Consider the following 22,495-nt stretch of genomic DNA (forward strand, 5'->3'; position numbering starts at 1 on the left):
ATTCATTCATGGGTGTACATTTGCCATTTCAACATTTTTAATTGCAAAAGAACAAACAGCATGCCTTCACCATCACTTCAAGTACACTTCATTTTCACACTTTTCCTTTAAATATCTGCCAATAATACTTACCTATTGCAAACTCAGTGTCATAGAAACCTAAGATGGAGATGGACAGTTTGGGATCTGACAATACATATACAACTATTAGGCATTAATATTTGGTAATGAGCAGGACAGGAACACAATTGGGAAATTGCCCTGCTTTATTTCTAACGTGCAAAGTACAGTAAATGGGTTTTCATATACAGAGGCCACACTGTGAAACAGAAACCGCCAGGGACTGATGCTCAGGAGGGAGACTAGAGGACATCTTCCATAAGCATACATTAAAAATGAAGTTACTGATAGCAAAAATTGCTCATAGACACAGATATTACTGAGCTGACATGTTTCATTTACACAGTGGATATTTCCTTGAGATTGTAACTCCCTTTTTCATCCCTTACAAAAATAGTATTGATGATTTTCCCATACGAGATCAATCCCTAGATAGGTTTTCTTAACAATTAGTATGAAACAGCCAATATCAATACATCTAGAAATCTAAAGAGCAATATAACATAGAATCACAGAATCCCAGACTGGTTTGGGTTGGAAGGGACCTTAAAGCTCATCCAGCTCCAACCCCTGCCATGGGCAGGGACACCTTCCACTGGAGCAGCTTGCTCCAAGCCCCTGTGTCCAGCCTGGCCTTGAGCACTGCCAGGGATGGGGCAGCCACAGCTTCTCTGGGCACCCTGTGCCAGCGCCTCAGCACCCTCACAGGGAAGAGCTTCTGCCTTAGATCTAACCTGAACTTGCCCTGTTTCAGTTTGAACCCATCACCCCTTGTCCTGTCGCTGCAGTCCCTGATGAAGAGCCCCTCTCCAGCATCCTTGCAGCCCCCTTCAGACACTGGAAGCTGCTCTGAGGTCTCCACACAGCTTCTCTTCTCCAGGCTGAACAGCCCCAATGTTCTCAGCCTGGCTCCATAGGGGAGGCGCTGCACCCCCTGAGCATCCTCGTGGCCTCCTTTGGACTTGCTCCAGCAGCTCCACGTCCTTATACTGGGAACATCAGCACTGCACACAGTGCTGCAAGTGGGGTGCAAACACCCACATGTGAAATTCTGGCACGTACAGACACTGCCGCCTGCACAACTCTAGCTGCAGGAACATTTGTTATCCATTGATTCCAGGGCCAGTGGCATCTTTTGTGATCTGTATAACACAGCTTCCCAGACCCTTTTACATTTGTTCCTACAGCCTTTTTTCCTCCTTTCTTTTTTTTCTTTCTGAGAATTAGCTGATCTTTAATTAAGAATTGTCAATGCTGGAGAATTCACCTCAGCCATTAGTTAACAGTTCAAAACATTACTTACCCTTACTTTTGAAACTGTCCAGGGCTTTGAAAACTGTTCCTCCAAACATCTGGAGGAAAACCCATGGAGACACATTTGTGACAGAGGGTAACCATTCAAAAGTCCAGAAGAGCCAGTTCTTGCATATAGAGTTTTCTTCCTAAATGGTTTCTCTCCTTTAATTATTTACCTCATAAAGAGCCCAGCTAGATAGCTTTCATTATGCTCTCAAGGCTAGGGCATGCTATAATTTAAAATCACAAGGGGTTTATGCACTGTTTGACATACTGCTGCTTTTGATTTCTACCTAACAGCACTAGCAACCCTTTACTGAGGGCCATCTCCAGCTCTACAACACCAGAGTGCATCCAACTGGAGACAGAAAAAGACTGTTTCCTCCAGCGAGACCAGCAACCTGCCGCAAGCCCACCGCATCACAGACGCATCCCCACTTCAGACCAAGATGGATGGGTGCCTATTAAAGGTTTCTTATTCGGTATATTTTACTGGTCTTAACCAAAAGCTAGCAAGCTAAGCAAGATCCTTAAGCCAAGCAAATGGAAATGGAAAATTTCGCAGGACACAGTAAAATCTGCGCTGCAAACTGCAGATGGCTGTCATGTGGTGCGGCCCATTTCAGTGTGGTCAGCTAATGCATCACACATGCTGGTGAATGCCCTGGGACCAAAGCAGAAGACTCTTCTTTGGAGCAGCCTCTCCTCGCTGTGGTTTGGCAGGCAGTGAATGGCATGATACTTGAAAGGGAAGTCTAAGAAATGAGCACACCATTATGGCATTGCCTTGAGATCCTTCATCCTCCTATCTGGATCAGACAAGGCAGCCGCCTGCCCCAGCAGCAGAGCAGTGGCAGGAGGAGCATGGCACTGAGCATCAGCTCTCGGCTCCCCAGAAACAGGAAACGCTGCTCCTCCAGCATCCCACACAGCCCTCCAAGGGGAGCAATGGCCAGTGAGGGAGAGCTGAGACCACAAGCACAAAGCCATCGCCCAGAAGGACTCCATGGGAAATCCACAGAAACCTTTAAAACCAAATTTGGAAGGTGGATGTGTCAACTGAGCACCTTCTTCAGCACGGTCCAGTGTGACCCATCACCCACGCATCCCATCAGCTACACACAGCAGCACCAGGAGGGAGGCCCCTAGTGCCTGCCCATGCAGAGAGCAGGGGAGTGGGGTGAAACAGAGCACCCCTTGCTTTGAAAGGCTTGGGATTACACCCCAGATCACCAGCGACTGACATCAGAGCCTGTTATCACCAAACCATGGCAGGGTCTGGCATGTGGGTCAAGCTGGAGCACAGGATGAGAGCTGAGCTCTAACTCTGCCTCTGAAGCCAGCCCTTTGCTCAGCTGGTGGTAGAAACCATGGGATGATCCTTCTTAACTCACACCTAAAAAATGCCCCAATTGTCTCACCACAGAGCTGGTGGGCCCCCATCTCCACAGGCACCTCTGTATCACTCCTATGAAAATCCCTATTTGTGGGAAGAATTCAACGGTTTTCAACCAAAGCAAATTTAGACCGAGTGGTGAATCACACCCAAAGCATGCAAAACATTCCCAAAGTTACGAATGCAATGTATTTTCACAAATGAAACAACTGTTCATGGCTTCACTTACTCCTGGGTCATGGTTCTGACACAATATGTGCTCATTGATGTGAGTAACTGGAAAAGATGCTGGAGACTTTTGGCTTGCTCTTAATTCTCTACTTTATCTGATCACCTACCTGTAGGCGTTGTAGAGATTCCTCTTTTCATTCATATTCTGACACCGTCCCTCAACTGAACAGGGCAGGGTGAAGTTTCTTGCAGGGAATACCATGAAGCAGTCGCTGTTACTCGTGCAAGAGCTCTCCTCGATGCTGGCATCGTCCAGGTCTGTGACCTTCAGCTCCCCATCCACGATCACAAACTGCCGGGGCCGGAAATCCAGTAACGTCACAGAGCCAAGAGGAGAGTGAGCCAAATAATGCAGAAGCCGAACTAAGCTGAGACAGATCTGAAATGCAAAAATGTGGGTACCTTGTGTTATTTTCTCAGTGCAAAGTGTATAAATGAAACCACTTAAGCTGAATATATGACTTAATATAGGCATTATAACTTATCCTCCAAACCGAGTGTTGCAACTAAGGTATTTTTCACAGGATTAACACAGTTGATTGTAAAACTCTTAGAGACTTGAAAGGAAAATAAGCTTCTTTAGCAGTGCTTTCCCACACTGTTCTTGAAGCAGGGCTCATTGTTGCTATTCTTGCTTTTAACAGAAGTAAAAGCATTAACTTTTAATAACACATTATGCACAGGCCTTAACCGTGCAGCCTGATCCTGCTCCTTTACAAACTCCAGGTCTGGAAGTCTTGGCTGGACTGCCCTGCACCCATGTCTGGAGCTCCAGCGGCTGGCTGTATTGCCTCTCTGCTGATCCTGCCTTTTGACTGCTTTATCGTTTCTCCCACTGGCTCCTATCCTTTTTTCCACTGGTTTCCTCTGGTTTGCCTTTTTCCATGGAAGAAGGAAGCAGATCCTCAGAACAGGAGCTCCACAGCTCCTGTGGAACTCCTCAGTGGGGTAAGCATGTGTGTCCATCCCCCTTGGTGGGCCCCCATGTGCCTCTTTGAGGCAGGGGTGGGAGCTCTGCACTGATGCTGCACTCTTTAAATGCAGGTTAGACACGTGAATAACTCTTACAGCCAACTGGATGAACATTGAACTCAGCCCTCTTTCCAAAGTGCTGTTTTCAATTCCTGCATTCCTTTACAGTCCACTATGTAACGTATTAATGCAAACGCAGCATTAATATGAACACAGTTAAATACTGGAATTTTTATACTATGTGCTAAATTAATAACAGGTCTTATTCAGTCTAGCAAGCTTTTTATTGTTCATATATAATCTTTGTTTTCCATTCAAAAACACTGTTAAAGCCACGGGCACTGAATTAGTCAAATCCAAATTCAATCTCAGGGCACAAATGGTATACTAAGGGCAGCACCTAAATGCATCCTTCATAAGAAGCTGAGCATGTCTGAAGTTATCCCTCAGAGCCCTATGGGACACGAGGACTATCTCACACTTCTATAATCATGCTCCTGTTTTATCAGACTAGAGCATTTTTATCCTGCTTACAGGATGCCACAGTTCACACGGAGATGCCTGCAGATGAACATAGACCTGATTAGGGGACACCAAACTTGACCACCTTTTCTTCCTTCTGGAAGAACACAGTATTCACACATGTGCCATCCCGCAATATCCTCCCTATAAGAAGCACACACCACCCCAAAGTAACCTAAAATGCACATATCTTCAATGGCCAACAAACCTGGAATTTAGCTGGAATAAAAACACAGATTGCCATCTGAAATTACTGCCTTTTCTCAAAGGTCAAAAAGCCCCTGCTCCTACCCAGGCAATCTGCGTGGGATCTGCTGCCCTGTGTACCTGTGCCAGGACGGGACTGCAAATGCTCCTCTACAGCAAGCTTTAAGCGCAGAGATGAAGGCCTTGCTCTGTATCACAGAGCTGTGCCGAGCAGAGCTGCTGACACAGGGAGCAAGCTCACTGCCGAGGCCTTCAGCACAAGGGAATTCTTATTTGTAGGAATAAGGTCAAATATTCATGCAACCACTTTCAGGGCTGAACCACAAACACGTCTCATGTATCAAGAAGACAGGCTTTTACTTCTTCCTTCTCTGCGCTAGTTGCATCCTAGACAAGCTAATGAACACGCCATTACCTAAGACTTCATTACAGCAGTCACTGGAAGAGTTCATTTGAATTCCACCTCTGTGAATCAGCTCAGCACCTTCACCTAATTCTCCTTCACCTCCCTCTGCAATTGCTCACTCTGAAACATCCATGCTAAAAGGAAACTTCCCTGCTTACAATCCGCAATTTAACATTTCTTTTGGTCATTCACTTCATACATAATCACTGTCACAGTCCATTGTGTGCATTCCCTGGACAAGCCAAAGGCAGGTCCTGTATTTCGGGAGCTGTAACAAGTACCTCTACTACTTATTATGGCCACACTTCTTTTGGGAAAAGGAGAGGAAACTTAGCACAGCGAACACATTTACTCCATCTATATTAGATAGACGGATGAAACATTCCTGGGGAGAGAAACTGAATCCCACATGCACACTTGCTAGCACCGGGACCAAGGCTGTTCTGCACCATCCCCAGACACCATCCAGGGGCTGTTTCCAGTGGGCATTCGAAGGGTGCAAGAACTCAATAGTACAGAATGGGCTGTACATTGCCAGTTCGCCTCTGAGATCAGTCAGGCACACTTTGAACTCTCTGGTACAGATGTAGCCATGCAATCCAAAGTGGTTTAGATAAAGGCTGCTGCTGCCTCGCAGCATCTTAGGGAATTAACCTCACCCGACAACACATCCCCATATACACTGAGCAAGACAGCACTGTCTTGATCAAAGCATTGCTGCAGTCTGGCTTCATTTTGGACAAATTAGGTGTGATCTTCATGCTCCAACACACCGGACAACCTGGGTTTGAGATCTGTGTCCACTTCTTTCACTCTTCCCCAGTAAAAGGCGAACAGAGCAGGAAGCAGTAGAAAACAATTATACAACCAGCCTATGATAAGGATCAGGGGGAAAGCGTAACATCCTTCTATTGTTTCAATCCCAGTCACAGAGCACAGTGCTCAATGCCAAAAAACCTGTGCCCTGAGCTTTAACAAGTAAGAAATGTCTGAAGGTACCACATAAAAAGCATAGAACTGGCTACAATTAGATAACATCGACAGACAAAATAGCAGAGTACCTTAAACATTGCAGAAAGGGAGTGGTAAACACTGTTTCTAACCCAATATGTGATCATATGCAAAGCAAACACTTAATAATGTGAGCTGCACTGCACAGTACACAACCCCTGCTTCATGTTCCATGTTGTTTTATATTCATGGCTCCCCTAAAAGTCCTTTTAAAACAGTTGTTACTCACTCGAAATCTGTCTTCCCAGGATGTCTGTAAAAGCTGGATCATCTCTAAAGGCGAGCCCAGCTCAGTGATGGTCGTCAGTGTGTCTGGGATGTCATTGCTGTCTTGGTAGCAATAGCCATAGAGCTGAAAAAAAAATCACAACCATTCACTATCAGTGTAACATATCTTGCCATGCTTTTACGTTTCTTCATGGATGAAGTGCAAAGTAAGCCGTTCTTACAAGGCTCTGAGCTCTACACATCGCATTGCTTTTAAGTCCCCACAACTCACGCTGACGTTCATGCAGGACTTGCCTCCTGTGGAGGGTCCCCACTCTGGAGCAGGGGAGGAAGGAGCAGCAGAGACAACGTGTGATGAACTGACCACAGCCCCCATTCCCATCCCCTGGGGCACTCGGGGGGAGGAGGTGGAGGATTCGGGAGTGAAGTTGAGCCTGGGAAGAAGGGAGGGGTGGGGGGAAGGTGCTCTAAGCTTTGGGTTATTTCTCATTACCCCACTGTGGTTTTCTACCTAAGGAAAAACAGTCTGCGCAAGCCCTGGCTAAGTAAAACTCATTTTCTGCTTAAAAGACATCGCAAAACAGCTTTTAATGTCATTTCCCGCAGGAGTACTGTTTGTGCATTGAGGGGCAATGTGCATTTCAATGACATATTAGCTTGAAAAACAACTGAAATGCCAAAACTTCCTTTCCCAGCCAGAAATTGCTTCTCACTGTATCTGATGGACTTCTGTGTGCAGTATCATTATCTGATGGACTTCTGTGCACAGCATCATTAAAGAAGGGCAAATACCCCCAAATATTATCTGCCAGTAGCTTCTTCAGCCTAAAAGCATTGAAATGGCAATTTCAGCTATGCTCCGGCTCCTTCCTGTATTTGCTTTCCAAGGACATTTGAATGATTAATTTTGACTTGCACAAATAATTGCACAAGAAGAACATTTCAAGCCTGTGGAGAAGAGATGTCTTGCTTTATATGGAGTGCAACAAGGTCTGACAGGGCTGGGGACAGGCTTTTACAACCTCCCTGCCAAGCCCTGGCAGAGAGGCAGTTAAATGAGCCCGATAAGGATCTGATTGCAACTTTCCAGCCAGAACAGCATGCACATGAAATAAAATTAAGCATAATCTCTGCCCGCAGTCAAATAAACCATGCAGCAAAGGAGCCTGTGCGAAAAGGCGGCATTAACAAATGCCCCGCTGCTATTCCTCCGCTGCTGTGCCCCGAGTTATGTGCCTTTTTAAACCTCTCTTGGCTCTAAAAAGCTTGGGGAAGGTGATGGTGGGGTCACCTCCAGGCTGAGGGGCCTTGGACACAGAAGAAGCCGGACTCGTGGGCCCAGAACAGGGACAGAGCCTAATTCAGAAAGCCAGAGCAGTGAGTGCCATCGCTGCAAGGGCGGGCTGAGGCTGAGCACAACCACTGTCGGCAGATTCAATTACCAAGCACATTCTTACTGCCTGTGACCCTGCCAGGCAGAGGAGCAAAGACCAGGCTAAACTCAGCAAATCCAGGGATTTATTAGGAACCATCCTGCTAGCTCTGCCTGTCGCCGTCTACATGGAAAGGGAAAAAGGGTGCCAAAAAATGTCACAGAAGTAAACAATTTTCCTTTTTGGTGTAAAAACAGCACTGTATTTCCAAGCAGCTGCTTACCACGGATGTTAACCTGAACGGAAACAAGAGCTAGAAGATTTTCTTTTAAAAACATGCTGAAAAGATTTTGGCATCGACGCACAACAGAGGATTTGCGATAGGTGCCGATAAGAACACTGGAAATAGGAAAAGGGACCTTTCTCTTTACTGCCACAACCATGACAAAGATTGTAACAGCAATTATCTCTTAAACTAGAGCCATTCAGACCGGACCTAGGTTTGTTCCTTATCATCTGTGACACCATTTTTATGCTGTTTATTGGTAGGAGTTAAATCTTGGTGTGCTGCAAACTACCCAAGAGGATCACACCATCACGACTCTGTCTGAGCCTTCTGAACTAACAACAGCACGGAATTAAAGGAAACTATTGAATACAACATTTATCCTTCCTCAGAGACAAGCAGTTCCTCCTAGGTATCTCAGGTCTCCCCTGTGGGAGGGCAGATGAAGAAGGCAGGCTGAAGGTCAGCAGACTGAAAGCCACCCTTTTAGAGCGTCAAAATCTAACATGTGTTTCTGTATCATCCGCAGAGTTCAGCTCTTGCCTTTAGCTCAGTAATGCTACCCCTTGGGAAAAATGCCATAAGGGAAATTAGCAAGCACCCCAAGCTGGGAAATGACAGTATCACCCTAACTGTTGGTTTACAGTAACAATGGGTGCAAAAAAGGTGTCAGTCTTCATTAGGCATCCCCAACGTTTGTGAAAACCATTCCATGAACAGAAAAATATAAGACAAACAATTATACATACGAACACGTAAGGAGAAATTAACTGCAGTATCTGTTTCTGTCTATTTTATCTCAATCCATGAATGCCAATAATAATAATGCTTCAGGTTTGCTCTCAGAGAGCTGGAACTTTGCTCCTAAGTAATTCTTTCATTTCAGTGTCCAATTTGTACCTCGGTAAAAGTCTTCACTGCCCGGGTATCTGAGTATTCGGTGCGTATTTTACTATATTAGCACTCATTTAATCACTTCAGTCCTTGTGGAAGCCTAGATGACCTGATCCAGGTTTGGTTTTACATTAAATCGCTCTTTCTTCTCAGCAGAAAATGTTCTTGCAGGAGCATTGCTGAACTTCAGCAATCTCACAGCGCTGAGCGAGCTGGCGTAGGGCTGACTCAAAAACACATCATCTAACCTGAGCTCTTTATTGCTTTTGCTTAAGTGAAACCTCTCCAGATGCAATGTTATTACATAATTATATAGAGTTATAAAAGCACAGAAGTCTGAGATATAAAGGATTTATTGGGCCGCGTTTATACTTTTCCAAACGAACTCCTGAAACTAAATGCAAAAATGCACATGTAATTACATGGCCGTATTTGTACGTGCAATTACCATGATTACAAACTGGGCAAGCCCCAGCAGCCAGTTAAGCATCTAAAATGGTTACATTCATCCCCTCCTGATGAACCACCACCCAGCATGCAGATGTTTTAAAGTACAGAATATATATAGATGCAAAATACTCCGAGGCAGTAATTCTTCAGCCTTTCGTTTAAGAAGTGACTTACTAAGACACAGACACAAGTACAGAGGTTCTACCCAAAATACTTCTTTCTCCTCCCCCCCTTCCTTTTGTTTTTTGTCCAATCCATTTTAAGGTCTGAAACGAGACAAAACGGTTTGTATTCCCAGACGGTGAAGTAAGAAACAGATAGCTGGATACATACAATAACAAGAAAAATAACCACACAGGGAAACTGAATATAGCTGGAAGCAAAGATGAGCCAAAATACCTCCTCTATCTGAAATGCTATTAGGTTGGACATCATTCTCAGCGTCACAAAGCCACGCTTTAGATACATGCAAGAGTGATGGTTTTCATACGCCTTTTCAGCATGTTTTCAATTAAATGAGTGGAAAGAAATACAATCCCACATCTTTTTGCTATCTCGAGTCGCTGCATTTAAACACCACCCCAATATATTTGTGCATAGAATCTTACAGTAAACAGTCTCACTGCTGGGATGCTTTTCTGTCCGTTTAGAAGATCAGATGCCAGATATGAAATGTTGACCTGTTCTCACATCGTGCGCCACAACTCGGTTTGAGGAGCCCTGGTGACCGAATCATTTCTTTCCCCATTTGGATTTTCTCAGTCACAAAGGCTCAGTCCTGAATCAGTCTTTATGCAGCCAAAACTCACACTGACCCCAATGATTTTTGGGCACGCCGGGCATACAGGGTCAGCCCCTGCGAAGTTATACTGCATTGCAGGAGCCCGCGGCCCTACAGCCGGTCAGTTCACCTCTCTTCACAATCCCCTTTTACTACAAATGATGGGGACAGAGGTGACCCTTTCAGAGGAGCCAGGGAAGGCGAAAGCAGAGGTCAGCCCTGACACAAAAGCTGACAAGCTTACTGAATAAGAGCACAAAATAAAGGAGCTTATGAAGCCGCCATCAGCGGGGTAAGGCTGTGCAAACAAGGAGCCCTCCTGCATTAGCACAGGCACCCTAGCTGGACGCTCGGGAAAATAAATGGCAAGCTAGAACCTCCACCAGCGTGTTATGTGTCATTTACAGAGGTTGCTCAGCTGGGAAGGGTAAAGCCAGCTGCCCTGGTTACTGGAGGAACAACCCCTCGTACGGATCATGCCACTTCCCTGAGATTTACAATACATTCAGAATCTTTTCCTCTTTTGTGCTAGATTTTAGCCCTTAATGCTCCCAATCTTTAGATTTTCTCTACAGCCATAAAATCTGGAAATTCCCCCCTTTTTCTCTTTAATGGACATGAGATTTCCATGAGCCCAGGAACAGGAACCTTGAGAACACTATTGCCAGCTGTAACAAGTGACAGGCTTAACTACATTACACCAGGGGAAATAAAAAGCTCCCATTGACATTGGTAGCCTTTTAATGAGCCATTTGTTTGAGCTGCTACATGTCAAAACCAGAACAGCACATGTTTTAGAAGCTCTTGCTACTTTATTGCTATCAAAATGATTATAACATTCTTTATGCAACCAACCCTTGGATTCACCTTTCATTCACAGAGCACTGGGACAGTCTCTGCAAGAGCTGGAACCCCGTGCACTGCGTGATACTGCTATGATTTTACCAGTACACAGAATCCCAGTCTGGTTTGTGTTGGAAGGGACCCTAAAAGCTCATCCAGTTCCAACCCCTGCCACAGGCAGGGACACCTTCCACTAGAGCAGCTTGCTCCAAGCCCCATCCAATATGGCCCAAGACATTTAGATTACTCTACAATCTATTCATCCCTCGGGTTTTAAATATTTCCTTTCATTGCTCATGGTATATACATATATAAATGTACACGCATATAGCCACAAGCACATACATATATATGTTTGTCTATGTGACCTATGTATGTATATGTGTGCTTCTATATATAATACATACACATGATGTTTGCATCTATATTTTAATACATTATATATATATTTTAAGATATATACTACAATATTATTACATATTGCCACAGCTACTCGGTCCAAAAGCATCTACAAGCCCGTAATATGGAATAAGGACGAGTTTCTTGGAAGTCCCAAGCTTAAAAGTTCGATCCAATGTCAACCTTCCTGCTACAGCGTATAAAGAGACAGTGCCTGAGAAGTGAATTGATTTTCCTCATTGAAATCTGGCAATCAAACCCTGCCAAGTGCAAAGCTTCCCTGGAAGAAGACTTTGGTACAGGGCATCCCCAGCACCACACCGAACCTTTGAAGAGCAGGACCAAAACTGTCTGTGCTGACAGCTGTGGGGCAGGATTTCCTCTGCTGTGGGATGCTGGAACTGAGAGAAAGCAGCAAGGAATTCAAATATTAAACTCCAAACCCACAGCTCTGCTTAGGCGTGTGTTTATAAATGTATTATTACGACTAGCAGTAAACCCCAGAAGGAGAAGGAATCTCACCCCTGGCACCGTCACTGAACACTGAAGCTTGTTAACAGAAAAATGGGAATGTATTATTTAGAAACACACACGAATGTATATCTAACCATATCTGCCAGTATAGCCACATAGCCCCACGGTATCTCCACATATCATATACACAGGCGTGTGTATGCATACCCATATATATATCTGCTGTTCTGACACAGATTATGTGGGCTATAATCTTATGATTTAATAACGTTATCTCCCCTTCTTACTCTCCCTGCTTTCCTCACACTCTGAAGTGGAAAATTCTTCCCCTAAAAACATTTACAGCACTTTGAATTTGCATTGCACTGCACAAGCTCAAGGCCCGACCCTGCAAATATTTAGTCACACAAGTAGCCTCCTCTTGTAAAGCCTTCCAGTGAAGACAAATAGATCACTCACAGAACCCTGATTTCAGTGGAAACAGGCCGGTATCACTGCAGAGCAGCTCATTATCTTGCAAATGGCCAGAGCAGCAGCTCCCCCGACCTCCATCCACAGCCACTGCATTCGGTTCCACGGCACCGCAAGTTTAACCCTTCGTTAGGACATGATTTTGCATGACAAAACTGCCAAATAACCTCTGTGCATTGCATGTTTGGAAAAGCCTGACTTGGATTCATTAGAGCCATTTGTACAATTCTTCTTTCTTGGGCATCTGTACTTTGTACTTTCTCATAGCGAGCTTTAAAATAAGCTTGGAGTCCATCTGCAGCTACACGGTCCAAGAAAAAAAGGACTCTCTTCAAGCTATGTTGTTCCAAATTTGGCTCAAAACAATATAAATACCCATGTTTGGCATCTACTACCTAAACTGAGTGCTTCAGCTGAGTGTGACAAAAAATAACAACTCCTTTAAAATGAGCCTAGAGTCAATATTAGTATTAGCACAGTGCCTGTGAGAACTTGTTCTTGTCAAGCTTTTCATGGCCACCACAGAAATGAAAGATTGCAGTGGGAGTCAGATGCCAGGAGGCACCTACCTGAACCATGCTGCAGCAAGGATAGACTCAGAGAATAGCTTGGATTGGAAAGGAACTTGAGATCATCCAGTTCCAACCTCCTGCCATGGGCAGAATAGAACAGAGGATATTTCAATTGAAAGTAACCTACCGTAATTATCCAGTCCAACTGCCTGACCACTTCAGATCTGCCCAAAAGTTACAGCATGTTATTAAGAGCATTGTCCAAATGCCTCTTAAACACTGACGGGCTTGGGGTATCAACCACCTCTTTTGGAAGCCTGTGCCAGCGTTTGACCACCCTCATAGTAAAGAAATGCTTCCTAATGTCCAGTTTGAACCTTCCCTGGTGCAGCTTTGAACCGTTCCTACACACCCTGTCACTGAATACCAGGGAGAAGAGGTTTACATAGCTACCCCTTGCGTGGTGGGGGGGAAGAAGGGAAGAGCTCTAAACCCCATGTGCTTTCCCTTGCAGTTCTGCCCTGGTCACAACTAATACCCAGGACAAAACAGACAGGGTGGATTAGCCTTGTTCACTCATTGTCACTCCTACGACAAAAAGGCAAGCGGCAAGGAAGAACTTGATCATACCCACAGCATCCTGTGGTGACCAGTGATCTCCCCAGGCCGCTGCACAGAAGGAGCAGTGCTGGGCTCCCCTGAAGGAAACCGGATGAGGTTGGAAGTCATCAGCTCTCATAAAGGAGCCAGAAATTCAAACCAGAGTCTTCTGGAATGATTTACATAGCACATAAAACTGAGAAGCAATCATAGAAATCATTCAACAAATGATTGGGATTAGTTTTATGAATGCTGCTTTCAAAAGGAGGGACAATGTAGCCCTTTTCACTTCTATGATGGCACGTGCCTTATGGAAAGCTGCTCCTGCCAGTAAGTTGAACACCCTCTGCCATCCCATGCAATTCAATGGGAATAAACGCTATTTGGCAACTCCAGCATCAAGACACCGAGCTCGCCTTCCAGTGACATGAACGGTTAGAGCTGGTTTGCAATTGTATCAGCTCTGTGCTCCCAGCAGCTCTGGAGCTCTTGTTAACAGATCCTTTCTTCACTCTTAAAAGTTCAGGATAACATCTGGGCCTTTTGGGAAGCAGCCCCGCAATAAAGAAGCGCTTTGTGTAATTCTTCTTTCCTCGCCAAACCGCATCTGTCTGCTCCCTCTGCCCTTCTCCACTCCACCCGAGCTCCTTGGGGCTATGGGGACATCTGTTAGCAGAGCCAGCTGTCTCCACCGAGCCATCAGTAGGTGGCACTGCCTGCTTCTTTCTCCCCATCCACACCAATGTCCAGCGCTGACACCCCACATCACCCACCGCTAACTATTCTGAAGCGTGACCGAGTGACTCGGACACCTCACCTCCTGCAAGCTGCACCTATGGCAACGTCAAGGCAGCTTTTCCAGAGGAAGGAGGTGGCCAGCAAGCAGTGCAAACCTCTCCTGTCACCTCACTAAGATTTGGCAGGCTCATCTTGATGTGCCTTTCACCCTAACACCAGTCAAAGAGACAGCGTCAGCCTGGTCCTGAACCGTGTGGTGGCCTCATTCATCTTTAGCCAGCCTGTTCCAAAAACAGCTCAACTGAGCTACGTGAGAAAAGAGTCTCGGTCTAAAATGACCCTCCTACATGCAGCAATCCCCTACTGATGGCTGCATTTGGAGGGCATGGTCAGACCCCAGCCAACCCCAGCCTTCACCTGGTTCTGAAAGGTCTGTTCCCAAGAGCTGCGAACCTCTGCCGCCCCATCCCAAACACAGAATGACAAATCGTCCATGCAGTCACACACCAGCTGGTATCAGCAATCACTTCTCAGGCCGCAAATTCCCAACGTGGTCATGGCTAAACTCCAGCCAACTGCAGAGCAAGGACTGTTGCTGGGAATCCTGCACCGTTGCCACCACAAAGGGGATTCAGTGCCCATCCGCTGGCAACAAGGGAGAGCACCCCGAGTAGCTGTTTCCACCGCAGCTTGATCTTCCCTGCCCCCTGCTTTCTGTGACAACAACAGTGGATTCATGCAAGAAGGACGGTGAAGGACCAGACCTTCCAGAGTTCACAGACTCCTATGCGAGTGTGTTTACACTAGAACCTAATTGTATATTGACTTCCTTCAGACTGTCTCCTTCCACCTGGAATAAGCAAACTGTACACAAAGCTTTATTATTGTAATCCTCACATTAAAATTGAAACTGCCCTATCCTGTTGGCTGTGCATGTGTATAGGGAAACCATCAGGGTAAAAATCTGTTCATTATCACACGTAAAGACAAGAAAAACGTGTTCAAACGTATCAGGACCAGCTGGCACATCCCTGGTCCACCGAACTTGCCAACAGCAAGTGATGTATGCACTATTTTAATCAATAAATTTTCCAAGTGATAAATATCCTCACTGTAATCATGACCGTTTAAAACAAATCAGTAACAAATACACTAAACCCGAACCAATCTGTATAGAAACTGCTTTGACATCGTAACTTGGTGACTTTTTTAAACGTAGATGTCATCTCAGTGTTTCATTCGTGTGCTTTAGCTTAATGCTAAAGCTAAATGAGCCAAAGGAAACAGCCTCGTCTGGGCAGTCAGCAAGCCACTGGTACTGTTAGCAGCTAGTGTCTTCTTCCATGGGCTTCAGACAAAGCCAACCCTTCCCCTTAAGCTTTTGTGTTTGCTTTTGAGAAAGCTGTAGCTCCTTCTTAAATGAATCACTGTGAGCTCACAGAAGGGCTGAAAAAGAAAGAGCTGCCACAGAAAGAAGCTTGCACTTCTCCCAACGTCTGCAGTTTCAAACCTCCCCTCCCTTCTCTTCAGCAATGCAAAGGAAGAAGGAATGGCAGCGCCCTTCGTTCTGATACTCCAGGGCTATAATTACATTATTAGAGTGAATCAAACATCGCCTTTGTGTCTTTGCAATCGCGCTCATTGTTTGGAATTAAATGCAAATGGTTTGATTCATTTCTTCTAGTATGAGCAGGGAGGAATTAAAGTACGCACTAAACCATCTCCCCCACCAAAACGCACAGAAAGCCAGGATTCAGACAGCAGCGTTTGAACCGTGCAAGAAAAAAAACCTCAGCACGAAGAACACGGAAGAGATCAAGCACCTCATTTGGCACAGAGGGACTGCAAAGCAATTAGCAGGCTGCTAAACCCTCTTTTACAATAAATCAGTGACCCAGTTTCCCCTCTTCCTTAGCGCCCTTCATTATAGAATCAACTTTAATGAACTACCCTTCTCTTCCCCACTCCAAAGCAAATCCATCTCCACTGCAGGCTGCACCTGCCCTTCGCTGTCACACCAGGGAGCCTCTGAGAGCCCCCAGGGAGCTGCAGCAGGCCTGGGCCTGCCCCAGACCATGGGGACAAGGGACAATGGCTCAGCACTGGCACTTTGGTGGCCATAAGAATAATGGGCAGAGTACAGAAAAGCAATTAGGAAATGCAAGCTGCCTTCGCTTCAGCATCAGCTGATGTGAAACCATTCTCCCTCTTGCTGGCTTTCCATGTTTCTTTTGACTTGATTCGCCGCATCTGCCAGAGCTGACACATCTGGCTCCTTCCCCAGGCGGAGGGCACGGTGGATATGTCAACATGTTGTCTGAAGGCAGAGGTACTTTCTGGAAAGAGCCCTTTCCCCCCTATCCTATATTGTACAATAATTGAGTCTTTAAAAAGGATGACTAAAAAAAAAAAAACCAAAAAGAAAAGCTGATTCTGACAAGAGACAGGCCAGAATGGGAACTGCTGAGACAGTAAAGAACAAGCCTGTTATCTTACAAACTACACTTCAGGCTGTCAGCTGCCAGAGATTTACAGGAAAAACCCGTTCACAGGGCTCAGCCTACTCGGAACTCTTATTTCCAGCCACAGAATCTCATGAGGGCGCTCACCCCGAATAGCCCCTGCCCGTGGCCGGGGATGCCCCAGCACGGCCGGGCAGGAGGGGGACAGGGCAGCCCGCGGGCGCAGAGCCGTCCCCGGGTACCCGGGCTGCTCTCTCCCTCCCGGCCCCGAGCACGGCGGCAGGACGGTGTCACGTCCCTCCAGCTATTTATAGCAGCCGACTCGTATTTGGGTATGCCGGGAGCCGCCGGGAGGAGGGTAAGGAGCTAAAAAGAGGTAAGAAGCAAAGGCAGAAAAGGTCCCGGCCTTCGCTGTGCCGTGCCCTTGGCAGTACGGGTCCCGCTGCTCCTGCGAAAGTGCCTGTCAAAAGCCTGAAGAGGGGAGGAGATGTTGGCTTTTTGACTGCCTCGGCAGCAAGCTCTGGACAGTGATTTCTATGCCCCCGGCCAGCTTGGAAGACAAGCTAAAAATCAGGCTTGAGGTCGGCAGACCCTGTCCCCTTTGCTGTTTCAACAGAGACATAACAAACGCCAAGCTGCTCGCTGGTGCCCATTTTCTGCACCGGTCTTACGCCTCCAGCGAGCCCCATTCCTGCCCGCACCGCCGCCCGACTGTGCCTGAATAAAGCCTGGCAGGTCCATCTTTGCAGCCTCCTTTCAAGGTAATGTCCTACCAATGGTCCAGCCCTCACCCACGGCGCAGCCACCTCACCTCTGGAATGAAACGCATTAAAGAAAGAGGCGGGTGATGCCCGGGGCTGACCGCGGACAGGAGAAAGAAAAAGCGGGAGGAAGCTGAAAACGCGTTTCTGATTTAAAGGTAACCTCTTTTTCAGCGGGGTGGACACGAAACCCCCACTGACACGCGGGGGCTTGCCCACCAGAGCGTTTCCCCAGCGCGGAGCCGGTCCTGCTCCTCCTCCCACAGACGGGGGAGCGCCCGCCCGGCCCCGGCCCTGCTCACCGAGGGACACCCCATTTCCCTTCGCTCCCCCCTCCAGGGTCCACCTGAGCTCACAAACAGGGGAACATCACCGCGGCCCCCCTTGCCCGCACACACCCCGAGACCCCTCACAAAGCCTCCCTCTCCATCCTGCTTCATCCAAAGGCATCTATCCAGAGCACAGAACCACACACGGGGAAGAAACGCTAGTGCCTACCAGAGCGAGCAGCGACTTAACAACGCTCCAAGCTCAAACCGGCCAACTCGCTTCCGCCGAGCAAGAAAAACAATCTGGGGTGGGGGGAACGGGGGGACGGGACGGGACGGACATATAAGAACAAAATCCCCCTCAGCGCTTCCAAGCCGAGTGTGTTTCCTGCTGTCAACTCCATCACTAACGATGGCTGCACCCAGGCTCGGCTCTCCCAAAACCAAACTAGGGCAGCAACACAGGAGTCACCAATACAGTTCCTGGGAGCTTTTTGTGCTATCCTAGGTGTATGTGCTATAGTTAGACCTGGCGGACAGGAGCAAGGGAAGGAAAGGAAAAAGGGAGGAAGGTTAACATCTATTTTCTCGTCGTGGATAAATCACAACTACACCTTCTTTGAACACTATATGAAACTCGAGAGCTTTGATCGGTGGGATCTGAAGTTCTCGTGGGGGAGCTGGTACTCGCTCCTGCTGCAGCTGCTTAAGAAACACAAAACTCCTTCACTCGATTCAGTTCAAAAAGCACCTACTGTGAGACCGTCTGGTCTAACGTTCATTTTTTATTCTACTGCAACGCTCACGCTATGCGAAACGCAAGAGGAATTTCCATAGCAGCATTTACATCCAAATGGACCCGTTGAGGTTCCCGCTGATGTGTCACAGTCCCACCACGCAGCCTTTCCGGCAAGTGCCGCGATGCGCTGAGTAACCCAGCCAGCACCACCCGGCTGCCCCATGGGCCGATCCGTGCGCCAGGGCTCCGGGCACCCCGCACGAAGCCGCCGGGAGCCACGGGAGCCCTCGCCTCCCTCCTTCCGGGGGAGCCCACATCCAAACCGGCTACCTCCAGCCCCCCACATCTGGGGAGTGCTGCTGGGCCGCCGAGTCCCTTCCTCAGCCCCCTTCCTTCGCCCCCTTCTCCCCCACCCCGGTGTTAATTCTGTCTACGAGGCACAGCGACCCGCAAGGCCGGGCGGAGCGGGGGGGATGCCAGTGAGGGAAGCGCCGCAGCCCGCACCTCTCCAGAGCGACGAGGGGTGAGCCCCGCCGCTTGGGGCGGAAAGCGCCCACCGACGCTCCAGCCTGCCCCGCGGCCCCACGCCGGGGAAAGGGGGGGTCACTCCCGGCCCGCAGCGGAGCCCCGAGCCCGCTCCAGTAGCGCCGGCAGGCTTCCAGCGGCGGGGCCAGGAACACGGCGCAAAGCCAGCGCAGCCCACCCGGCGCGGCCGCGCAAGACCCGCGTACCTGCAGGACGTTGTTGTGGCGCAGCCGCTGCAGCAGGATCATCTCCTTGACGATCTTGTAGGCGGCCAGGCGGTAGCAGTCCCCCAGCGTGGAGAACTGCCGCACGCAGCGGGCGATGTCGTGCCCGCCGAGATCCACCGCCTTCAGCGCCACGGCCAGCGTGCGGTTGAGCACCGCCTTGTAGACCGCCTTGGTGTACCCGGCGCCCAGGTACTGCACGCCGCTGACATTGCGGATGTCGCGGCAGCCCAGCAGCGGCGGCTCCAGCGACAGCTCGGCCGAGGCGCCCGCCCTGGGCCCCGCCGCCGCCCGGCCCCGCGGCCCCGGCTGCTCCGCCGAGGTGCGCGGCGGCGCCAGGTCCATGAGGCGCCGCTCCCGCGGGCGCAGCGGCCGCCGCCCCGCCGCCCGGTGCTGCCGGTAGCGCAGCACCTCCTCGTAGCGCTCCCGGATCTGCCGCTCCAGGGCGGCCCGGCCCCCGCCGTCCTCCTCCGGCGGGTACAGGGGGGCGCCGGGCGGGGACGGGGGCGCCCCTTCGCGGGGCGGCGGCGGCGGGTGCTCGGAGCCGGGGACGAAGAGGACGTTGAGCAGGGTGCCCAGGAGGAAGGCGAGGCAGCAGCCGGCCGCCACCGCCGTCTTCCTGCGCCTCATCGCCGCGGGCTTGCCCAGCCCTCCGGGCTCCTCTTCTCTCGCCCCTGCCCCGGGAACCAGCGCCGAGGGGCTTTTATCGTTCTCCTCTTCCCTCCTCCTCCGGGCTGTGCCGGCGGCAGAGCGGAGCCGGGCGCTCAGCCGCAGCGCAGCCCCTCGCGGCGCGCCCGCATGACACTTGCCTCCCCGCTTTTAAGCCTCTGAAGCACTTATTATGAGCGGGACACGGAGGAGGGCGGGGGGGCTGCCCCGCTCGCTGCCCCCGCCGCCGCGCACTGATTGACAGCCCGGGCGAGCAGCAGGGGGGCCTGGGAAACGTAGTCCCCCGCCGCAGCCCCGCCGGCGAGCCCCGGAGCCGGGACTACATCTCCCAGGCGCAGCCGAGCGGGGCGGAGCGCAGGGGCGGCCCCGAGCGGGAGATGCGCGGGTGCGGTCTGCACGCGTGTCCGCGCCGGGAGCGGTCCGTGCGGGATGCCCCTGCCCCTGGCAATGGGGGGCACGGGGCACAAACACTCCCGTACCCACGGAGCCACACAGAGGAGCGGGGGAGCTGCCTTCTTCCCACCCCCTCTCTCATCTCCAAAATACGGCGGGGTGAAAACCGCGGGCGCGGAGGAGAGCCGGGATGCGGAGCCGTGCGGGAGGGGGGGCTCGGGGTGCGTGTCACCCACACGAGACTGAAGCCACAAATCACGGCCTCGGCATGGGGTAGCCCCTGCCCGGTTGGAAATGTGAATTGCAGGGGTGAGTGCTAATGACAGGGTTATCCATCAAGGCCGCATTACGATGCTGTTAGCAACTAATTAACAAACACAATCAGCCCGCGGAACTGCCAGTGAGAGAGGGCCATCGGCAAGAGAAGAGCCGTGAAGAGTCAGGCGAGGCAACAATCACCACAATGGAGTGGGAAAGCGTTTCCAACGAGGGGAAGGGACGAGCCACTGAGGGAATACACATCGGACAGACAAAAAAGGTGGGGGGAGAGAAAAAAGGATAAGAGAAGAAAAAAAAATGGGGGGAGAGAAAAATAAAGAAAAATAAAAATTTTTTTTTAAAAGAGAGAAAACAAAATACAGAGATAAAAAGGGAAAAATGAATCGGTTTCTGCCCCCGGCGTGCTGCGATCGTCCGCGTTTCCCAGAGCCCCGACAGACCGCGGAGTGCGGGGGGGCCCCAGCCGTGGCCTGGCAGCGCTCGGGGACCGGAGGCAGCGGGGGGCGGCGAGCGGAGCGGCCCCTGGAGGGGACGTGGACCGTCTGTGCCAGCAGCCTCCGCTTCCAGCCGCCGCCTCCCGAGGGCCCCCCGCCGCCGCCGGCGGCTCGGCACGGCCCCGCACACGGGTGGGCAGCGGCACGGCGAAGCGGGCGCCCAGGGCCGGCACTAAGCACCGCATAGAACTAACGGGGGCACGCTGCGGGTGCTGCGGAGCGGCTTTCGTCCCTGCTGTACCCTTTTGTGTGTGTGTTGGGGAGGGGTGTTTGGGTTTGGGGGTGGTGTCGTGTTCCCCCCCCCCCCGTTTCTGTTCTTACCTCGCGGAGCAACGTTCCGCTTTTCAGCCGTGCCAGGGCAGCTCCGACGCAGGCTTCTCGAGCCGCCCCTAGGATTTCACGGGTGTAGATGAGGACGGGTTCGAGGCCAGGTTATAGCTATTATCTATTATATATCATCTATTATATATATTTTATAAATATATAATTTTTCCCAAATAAGCGAGATCATGACGGTATGAAATGTGTTTCCAAAGATATTGGGGCACCCGCAGACCTTCCTGTTTGGAGCCCACCCCAAACCCCCCCATATACTTGCGCAGGCGGCGGGAGGCTCGCACTGCCTTCCGGCGGTGAGGCTGGCAGATGTGAATGCACCGGCCCTCCGCCGGTGCTCAGCCCCTCGTGTGTCCCCCCCCCCGGCAAAGCTCCCCAGGAGACCCCCTGCGATCTTAACGCCACCGGTCACCTTGACTCGCAGGTGAAATCACGGCAGAGAGCGTCGCCAGTGGGCGCTGCCCGAGCCGCCACGCAGGAGGCGCGCAGCCAACGGTCCGTTGTTTGCCCGTTGTTTGCGCTGGAAACGTGCGCGCAGGGGTGGATCCGTGGCTTGGCTGATGCCAGCCAGCACCCCCTGTTCCTGCGCGGGGTCGGAATGCAGTCGGAGCGGATGCACAAACCGAGAAAATGGGGCAGCGCTGGAAACGCTACGAGCAAGCGGAGTGCTCTCAGCGGAGTATTTCTCACTGGCCAAACCGGAGGCCACCGGCGGCCAACAGCCTCTTAGAGGGGCGAGCCGGCATGGAAGCGGGACGTGCCCTGGGGAGGGTGAGGGCCTCCGGCGGGGCCAGCGCAGAGAGAGTGGGAAGCTTGCGCTGCCAAGCACCTCGCATGGCACCCGCACCCCTGGGCGCTCTGGAGGGGGTGCTGTGTTGGGGAGGTGGGGTACATCTCCCCCGGTGGAGGCAGCGCCAGCTCTTCTTGCAGGACGGGCAGGAGAGGGTCTGCAGAGAAATGGGGGTGTCGGGCTCTGCTTGTCACCGTGAGGAGGCAGGGACTGAAGGCGGGCAGCCCCCTCTGTGCTCTCTCTGCCTCTTCCCACAAACCCGGCTCTTGGGGCTGCGGAAGCTGCGCGCCCGCCCGCCGTGTTTGCGCAGGTTACGGGAACGCGGCCGGACTGCAAAACAGATG

The 22,495-nt window shown here is 50.3% G+C and overlaps 1 protein-coding gene across 2 annotated transcripts in view; it reads right to left on the minus strand.

Annotated features, from left to right (window-relative positions):
• Positions 1-21,401, minus strand: part of PKDCC (protein kinase domain containing, cytoplasmic) — a 37,347-nt gene extending 15,946 nt beyond the window's left edge. Inside the window, exons 1-4 of one of the 2 annotated variants that reach the window (XM_065679289.1) lie at positions 21,347-21,401; positions 19,173-20,758; positions 6,391-6,513; positions 3,151-3,422 (exon numbers count right to left, since the gene is read on the minus strand). In XM_065679289.1, the coding sequence (XP_065535361.1) occupies positions 3,151-3,422; positions 6,391-6,513; positions 19,173-19,820 (1,043 nt within the window). In that variant the 5' untranslated portion in view covers positions 19,821-20,758; positions 21,347-21,401. Of the gene's footprint in view, positions 1-3,150; positions 3,423-6,390; positions 6,514-19,172; positions 21,062-21,346 lie in introns of those variants that run through there. The other variant, XM_065679290.1, reaches the window with a different exon arrangement.
• Positions 21,402-22,495: the final 1,094 nt, after the last annotated feature.

The sequence above is a fragment of the Lathamus discolor genome, chromosome 5 (assembly GCF_037157495.1).
Source record: "Lathamus discolor isolate bLatDis1 chromosome 5, bLatDis1.hap1, whole genome shotgun sequence".
Taxonomy (NCBI): Eukaryota; Metazoa; Chordata; class Aves; order Psittaciformes; family Psittacidae; genus Lathamus; species Lathamus discolor.